The 8171-nt window shown below is 45.5% G+C and overlaps 1 protein-coding gene across 1 annotated transcript in view; it reads right to left on the reverse strand.

The window, feature by feature from the left end:
• LOC106592002 (rho-related GTP-binding protein RhoA-A) overlaps positions 1-6652 on the reverse strand; it is a 14034-nt gene extending 7382 nt beyond the window's left edge. Inside the window, exons 1-2 of the mRNA XM_045696561.2 lie at positions 6571-6652; positions 4185-4340 (exon numbers count right to left, since the gene is read on the reverse strand). Of these exons, the coding sequence (XP_045552517.1) occupies positions 4185-4340 (156 nt within the window). The 5' untranslated portion in view covers positions 6571-6652. The remainder of the gene's footprint in view (positions 1-4184; positions 4341-6570) is intronic.
• Positions 6653-8171: the final 1519 nt, after the last annotated feature.

Consider the following 8171-nt stretch of genomic DNA (forward strand, 5'->3'; position numbering starts at 1 on the left):
GTGCATCATCAGTTCATTTCTATATTGGGTAGTGCATCATCAGTTCATTTCTATATTGGGTAGTGCATCATCAGTTCATTTCTATATTGGGTAGTGCATCATCAGTTCATTTCTATATTGGGTAGTGCATCATCAGTTCATTTCTATATTGGGTAGTGCATCATCAGTTCATTTCTATATTGGGTAGTGCATCATCAGTTCATTTCTATATTGGGTAGTGCATCATCAGTTCATTTCTATATTGGGTAGTGCATCATCAGTTCATTTCTATATTGGGTAGTGCATCATCAGTTCATTTCTATATTGGGTAGTGCATCATCAGTTCATTTCTATATTGGGTAGTGCATCATCAGTTCATTTCTATATTGGGTAGTGCATCATCAGTTCATTTCTATATTGGGTAGTGCATCATCAGTTCATTTCTATATTGGGTAGTGCATCATCAGTTCATTTCTATATTGGGTAGTGCATCATCAGTTCATTTCTATATTGGGTAGTGCATCATCAGTTCATTTCTATATTGGGTAGTGCATCATCAGTTCATTTCTATATTGGGTAGTGCATCATCAGTTCATCTTGTCATATCATTACAGAGCTTAGTTAGCTATTGATAACCTGTCAGAAACATCCGGATCAACTTGCCCATGTCAGATAACGTTTTTTTTAGCCCATAGATTTTGTAGTAATGTTTGAATCACTCAAACACCACATGAATAAACATTAAAACATGGCAAAATGTATACAACTGCAGGAAATTAGCTTTACATCTGCAAAATGTTCTCTCCACCTACCAGATAGGTGGACCAGTCATAGTCAGTCCATTCATCTCCAGATAGCTAGGTGGACCAGTCATAGTCAGTCCATTCATCTCCAGATAGCTAGGTGGACCAGTCATAGTCAGTCCATTCATCTCCAGATAGCTAGGTGGACCAGTCATAGTCAGTCCATTCATCTCCAGATAGCTAGGTGGACCAGTCATAGTCAGTCCATTCATCTCCAGATAGCTAGGTGGACCAGTCATAGTCAGTCCATTCATCTCCAGATAGCTAGGTGGACCAGTCATAGTCAGTCCATTCATCTCCAGATAGCTAGGTGGACCAGTCATAGTCAGTCCATTCATCTCCAGATAGCTAGGTGGACCAGTCATAGTCAGTCCATTCATCTCCAGATAGCTAGGTGGACCAGTCATAGTCAGTCCATTCATCTCCAGATAGCTAGGTGGACCAGTCATAGTCAGTCCATTCATCTCCAGATAGCTAGGTGGACCAGTCATAGTCAGTCCATTCATCTCCAGATAGCTAGGTGGACCAGTCATAGTCAGTCCATTCATCTCCAGATAGCTAGGTGGACCAGTCATAGTCAGTCCATTCATCTCGAGATAGCTAGGTGGACCAGTCATAGTCAGTCCATTGATCTCCAGATAGCTAGGTGGACCAGTCATAGTCAGTCCATTCATCTCCAGATAGCTAGGTGGACCAGTCATAGTCAGTCCATTCATCTCCAGATAGCTAGGTGGACCAGTCATAGTCAGTCCATTCATCTCCAGATAGCTAGGTGGACCAGTCATAGTCAGTCCATTCATCTCCAGATAGCTAGGTGGACCAGTCATAGTCAGTCCATTCATCTCCAGATAGCTAGGTGGACCAGTCATAGTCAGTCCATTCATCTCCAGATAGCTAGGTGGACCAGTCATAGTCAGTACATTCATCTCCAGATAGCTAGGTGGACCAGTCATAGTCAGTCCATTCATCTCGAGATAGCTAGGTGGACCAGTCATAGTCAGTCCATTGATCTCCAGATAGCTAGGTGGACCAGTCATAGTCAGTCCATTCATCTCCAGATAGCTAGGTGGACCAGTCATAGTCAGTCCATTCATCTCCAGATAGCTAGGTGGACCAGTCATAGTCAGTCCATTCATCTCCAGATAGCTAGGTGGACCAGTCATAGTCAGTCCATTCATCTCCAGATAGCTAGGTGGACCAGTCAGCCCATTCATCTCCAGATAGCTAGGTGGACCAGTCAGTCCATTCATCTCCAGATAGCTAGGTGGACCAGTCATAGTCAGTCCATTCATCTCCAGATAGCTAGGTGGACCAGTCATAGTCAGTCCATTCATCTCCAGATAGCTAGGTGGACCAGTCATAGTCAGTCCATTCATCTCCAGATAGCTAGGTGGACCAGTCATAGTCAGTCCATTCATCTCCAGATAGCTAGGTGGACCAGTCATAGTCAGTCCATTCATCTCCAGATAGCTAGGTGGACCAGTCATAGTCAGTCCATTCATCTCCAGATAGCTAGGTGGACCAGTCAGTCCATTCATCTCCAGATAGCTAGGTGGACCAGTCAGTCCATTCATCTCCAGATAGCTAGGTGGACCAGTCAGTCCATTCATCTCCAGATAGCTAGGTGGACCAGTCATAGTCAGTACATTCATCTCCAGATAGCTAGGTGGACCAGTCATAGTCAGTCCATTCATCTCCAGATAGCTAGGTGGACCAGTCATAGTCAGTCCATTCATCTCCAGATAGCTAGGTGGACCAGTCATAGTCAGTCCATTCATCTCCAGATAGCTAGGTGGACCAGTCACCCCATTCATCTCCAGATAGCTAGGTGGACCAGTCAGCCCATTCATCTCCAGATAGCTAGGTGGACCAGTCAGTCCATTCATCTCCAGATAGCTAGGTGGACCAGTCATAGTCAGTACATTCATCTCCAGATAGCTAGGTGGACCAGTCAGTCCATTCATCTCCAGATAGCTAGGTGGACCAGTCATAGTCAGTCCATTCATCTCCAGATAGCTAGGTGGACCAGTCATAGTCAGTCCATTCATCTCCAGATAGCTAGGTGGACCAGTCATAGTCAGTCCATTCATCTCCAGATAGCTAGGTGGACCAGTCATAGTCAGTCCATTCATCTCCAGATAGCTAGGTGGACCAGTCATAGTCAGTCCATTCATCTCCAGATAGCTAGGTGGACCAGTCAGCCCATTCATCTCCAGATAGCTAGGTGGACCAGTCAGCCCATTCATCTCCAGATAGCTAGGTGGACCAGTCAGTCCATTCATCTCCAGATAGCTAGGTGGACCAGTCATAGTCAGTACATTCATCTCCAGATAGCTAGGTGGACCAGTCAGTCCATTCATCTCCAGATAGCTAGGTGGACCAGTCATAGTCAGTCCATTCATCTCCAGATAGCTAGGTGGACCAGTCATAGTCAGTCCATTCATCTCCAGATAGCTAGGTGGACCAGTCATAGTCAGTCCATTCATCTCCAGATAGCTAGGTGGACCAGTCATAGTCAGTCCATTCATCTCCAGATAGCTAGGTGGACCAGTCAGCCCATTCATCTCCAGATAGCTAGGTGGACCAGTCAGTCCATTCATCTCCAGATAGCTAGGTGGACCAGTCATAGTCAGTCCATTCATCTCCAGATAGCTAGGTGGACCAGTCATAGTCAGTCCATTCATCTCCAGATAGCTAGGTGGACCAGTCATAGTCAGTCCATTCATCTCCAGATAGCTAGGTGGACCAGTCATAGTCAGTCCATTCATCTCCAGATAGCTAGGTGGACCAGTCATAGTCAGTCCATTCATCTCCAGATAGCTAGGTGGACCAGTCATAGTCAGTCCATTCATCTCCAGATAGCTAGGTGGACCAGTCATAGTCAGTCCATTCATCTCCAGATAGCTAGGTGGACCAGTCAGTCCATTCATCTCCAGATAGCTAGGTGGACCAGTCCATTCATCTCCAGATAGCTAGGTGGACCAGTCAGTCCATTCATCTCCAGATAGCTAGGTGGACCAGTCATAGTCAGTCCATTCATCTCCAGATAGCTAGGTGGACCAGTCATAGTCAGTCCATTCATCTCCAGATAGCTAGGTGGACCAGTCATAGTCAGTCCATTCATCTCCAGATAGCTAGGTGGACCAGTCATAGTCAGTCCATTCATTAGCTGGGTGGACCAGTCATAGTCAGTCCATTCATCTCCAGATAGCTAGGTGGACCAGTCATAGTCAGTCCATTCATCTCCAGATAGCTTGGTGGACCAGTCATAGTCAGTAACTTTTCAGCAAAGTCAGTGCTAGTTGTTAACCAGGGCCAAGGGTCTGGTTTAGAATTGGGCCCAAGAGAAAATGAGGACAAGGTCAGTTTGGTTTGGGAACTAGGACCCTGGCTGAGGCTCACCTGTTTGCCGTCGACCTCGATGTCAGCCACATAGTTCTCGAACACAGTGGGCACATAGACCTCTGGGAACTGGTCTTTACTGAAGACAATCAGCAGGCAGGTCTTCCCACACGCTCCGTCTCCCACTATCACCAGCTTCTTCCTGATTGCAGCCATCTATAGGAGGGGGGAGAGATGGAGAGAGAGGGGGAGCGATGGAGAGAGAGGGGGAGCGATGGAAAGGAGAGAGAGAGGGAGAGATGGAGAGAGAGGGGGAGCGATGGAGAGAGAGAGGGGGAGAGATGGAAAGGAGAGAGGGGGGGAGCGATGGAGAGAGAGAGGGGGAGAGATGGAAAGGAGAGAGGGGGGGAGCGATGGAAAGGAGAGAGGGGGGGAGCGATGGAAAGGAGAGAGAGGGAGAGAGATGGAGAGAGAGGGAGAGAGATGGAAAGGAGAGAGAGAGGGAGAGATGGAAAGGAGAGAGAGGGGGAGCGATGGAGAGAGAGGGAGAGGGGGAGCGATGGAGAGAGGGAGAGAGATGGAAAGGAGAGAGAGAGGGAGAGATGGAAAGGAGAGAGAGGGAGAGAGATGGAAAGGAGAGAGAGAGGGAGAGATGGAAAGGAGAGAGAGAGGGAGAGATGGAAAGGAGAGAGAGGGGGAGCGATGGAGAGAGAGGGAGATAGATGGAAAGGAGAGAGAGGGAGAGAGATGGAGAGAGAGGGAGAGAGATGGAAAGGAGAGAGGGGGGGAGAGATGGAAAGGAGAGAGGGGGGAGAGATGGAAAGGAGAGAGAGAGGGAGAGAGATGGAAAAGAGAGAGAGAGGGAGAGAGATGGAAAGGAGAGAGAGGGAGAGAGATGGAAAGGAGAGAGAGAGGGAGAGATGGAGAGAGAGGGGGAGAGATGGAGAGAGGGGGAGAGATGGAGAGAGAGGGGGAGCGATGGAGAGAGAGGGAGAGATGTAAAGGAGAGAGGGGGGAAAGATGGAAAGGAGAGAGAGAGGGAGAGAGATGGAAAGGAGAGAGGGAGAGAGAGAGATGGAAAGGAGAGAGGGGGGAGAGATGGAAAGGAGAAAGAGAGAGAGAGGGGGAGAGATGGAAAGGAGAGAGAGAGAGATGGAAAGGAGAGAGGGGGGAGAGATGGAAAGGAGAGAGAGAGAGAGAGATGGAAAGGAGAGAGGGGGGAGAGATGGAAAGGAGAGAGGGGGGAGAGATGGAAAGGAGAGAGGGGGGAGAGATGGAAAGGAGAGAGGGGGGAGAGATGGAAAGGAGAGAGGGGGGAGAGATGGAAAGGAGAAAGAGAGAGATGGAAAGGAGAAAGAGAGAGAGAGGGGGAGAGATGGAAAGGAGAGAGAGAGGGGCGATAGAGATTAACACTCATAAAACCACTGCATCCATCTTTGTTTCCATTTAGCCTGCTTAGCGATACCCTGATTTTAGGCTACTTCACAAAGTTAGCTCAGAGTTTCTTGTTCCTGGGGGTACATTTTGTTCCTAGCCCTTAACTATTACACCTGATACAGATGATATGTGTATTCATATTGACCAGATCATTTTGTTCATGGGTGGGAAGGTAGCCTAGCGTTTAAGAACGTAGGGGCCAGTAACTGAAAGGTTGCTGGTTCGAAATCACCAAGTCAACTATGTGAAAAATCTCTATGTGCCCATGAGCAAGGCACTTAAACGTTAGCACTGTTATCCAGAGCGACTAAGTGACTAAAATATAAGCGTTCATATGAATGAAATACAGTGTTCTTTCATATGACCCAAGGAATGATAGTTTAATTTCATAAGGATATATCATTTTAGATAATTACTGTATCTAGCTAGCTAACATTGCCTTGGCCAGCTAATGTTATTTAGCTAGCTGGCATTAGCTAGCTAATTAACTAATAAACTAGACAGCAAATACAAAAGTAACCACGAATAATGAAGTAACCACATTATTAGTGAGAAATCTTATGTGTGTGTATTTAGTTTATATATTTCTTGTAAATAGTTGCCCAGTTTAGTTAGGTCATTTGCTAGTTAGTTAGGTAGGAAAAAGGGATGTACTGTAAGGATACGCCTGACGCCCAAACCAATCATTAATTTCAGAATATATACACATTTGTTTAAAGGTTAGGAGTTAGTGGTCAGTTTTTGTTAGTTGGTTTAAACGTTAACTTTGTCCTTATATCCCTTTTCCCAGTTAGATAGCCAGCTAGCTAATGCGACAACAAGTTAGCTAGCTAACGTTAGTGTTTGGTTGTCAATACTTTAAACTCCATTTGCGGTTTTAAAGTCATGGCTACAGATTTCATAAGTGTTTTAGTTATATATAATCATTAATATACGGTTGTTACACAACTGTATTAGAAAAAGATAGTTTAAAAACTAAAAAGGAATTGCTAGATTAAAGTTATGCTACCGTTTGTTAGCTCTGTTTCCGTTGTCGCTGGTTCTCTTCCGGTCTTTTGGACTGCCACTCACTGGCAGAATATAGAGACCATAGACAGGACTAGATCTACAGATCTAGCTTAAAATGTCTACAAATCTCAACAACAACAAAAAAAATCGTACCAACCCACCGGTTTTTTGTTTTGTTTTGATTTGCACTTTGCAAGAAATTGCATAACACAAATAATATCCACATGAAGGAAAGAAGTCAAAGAGTAAAAAAAAAAAAAAAAGTGATAAAGAAAATATAATTTAAATACAATTGTGAATTTAGAAAAATAGACTAGGGTCAATCACCTTTCTCCCCTCTCAGTCCCAGACTCACTCTCAAACCTCAAGTAGTCTACAGTCAGACCCGTTGGTTGAGATGCTGGTTGCTTGGTTACAACATCGCTACATCACAGCTGTGTGTTAATATTCCCATATGTAGTACAGCTTTTGGCTGCTGGATGCTATGTTTGTAGGAAGGAGGGACTGGGACCAGAAATCAACCCAGGAATTTCTAACATACCGGACAATTTGTTTCCCCTCGATGCCCCATTATCAGCCAGATAATGATCATTCTGCACAAAAACCACAATTTAGACAGGTTCACTGGGCTAAAAAAATGGATCCATATATCTGGCATTTCATCCATTTCTCATTTGTAGTATGAGCTGTAGTGATTGGCTGCTGAAAGCTTTGCTTAACAGATTTTCTGATTGGCTGCTGAATGCTCTGTTTGTAGCATCAGCTGTAGTGATTGGCTATCCAGGGTTCACTTCCTGCATCATTAGAAGAGAACGTCGGCCTGAGCTGTTTCTCTGATATAGAAGTCACACTGTAGACAAACGAGAGAGAGAAGAGAGATTAAAAGGAACATCAAAATCGAAATTCCAATTAGAATCTGGCTCAAAACTTTCCAATCAGTTATAGAACCAATTGCTCTATATGGCAGTGAAGTATGGGGTCCAATCTCTAACAATGAATTTACCAAATGGGACAAACATCCAATTGAAATACTGCATGCAGAGTTTTGGAAGACTGTATTGCAGGTGCAAAGAAAAACTCAAAATAACGCATGTAGAGTAGAATTGGGCCAATAACCCCTCCTCATTCGAATAGAAAAAAGAGACATCAAATTTTACAACCATCTAAAACCAAGTGACCCCAAAACATTCCATCACACAGCTCTACAATGTCAAGAGATGAAACCAGAGAAGAGTCCCCTCAGCCAGCTGGTTCTGAGGCTCAGTTCACTAACCCAAACCAACCCCATAGAGCCTCAGGACAGCCCTCAGCCAGCTGGTTCTGAGGCTCAGTTCACTAACCCAAACCAACCCCATAGAGACTCAGGACAGCAGTCAGCCAGCTGGTTCTGAGGCTCAGTTCACTAACCCAAACCAACCCCATAGAGCCTCAGGACAGCCCTCAGCCAGCTGGTTCTGAGGCTCAGTTCACTAACCCAAACCAACCCCATAGAGCCTCAGGACAGCCCTCAGCCAGCTGGTTCTGAGGCTCAGTTCACTAACCCAAACCAACCCCATAGAGACTCAGGACAGCAGTCAGCCAGCTGGTTCTGAGGCTCAGTTC

The sequence above is a fragment of the Salmo salar genome, chromosome 15 (genome assembly GCF_965601325.2).
Source record: "Salmo salar chromosome 15, fSalSal1, whole genome shotgun sequence".
Taxonomy (NCBI): domain Eukaryota; kingdom Metazoa; phylum Chordata; class Actinopteri; order Salmoniformes; family Salmonidae; genus Salmo; species Salmo salar.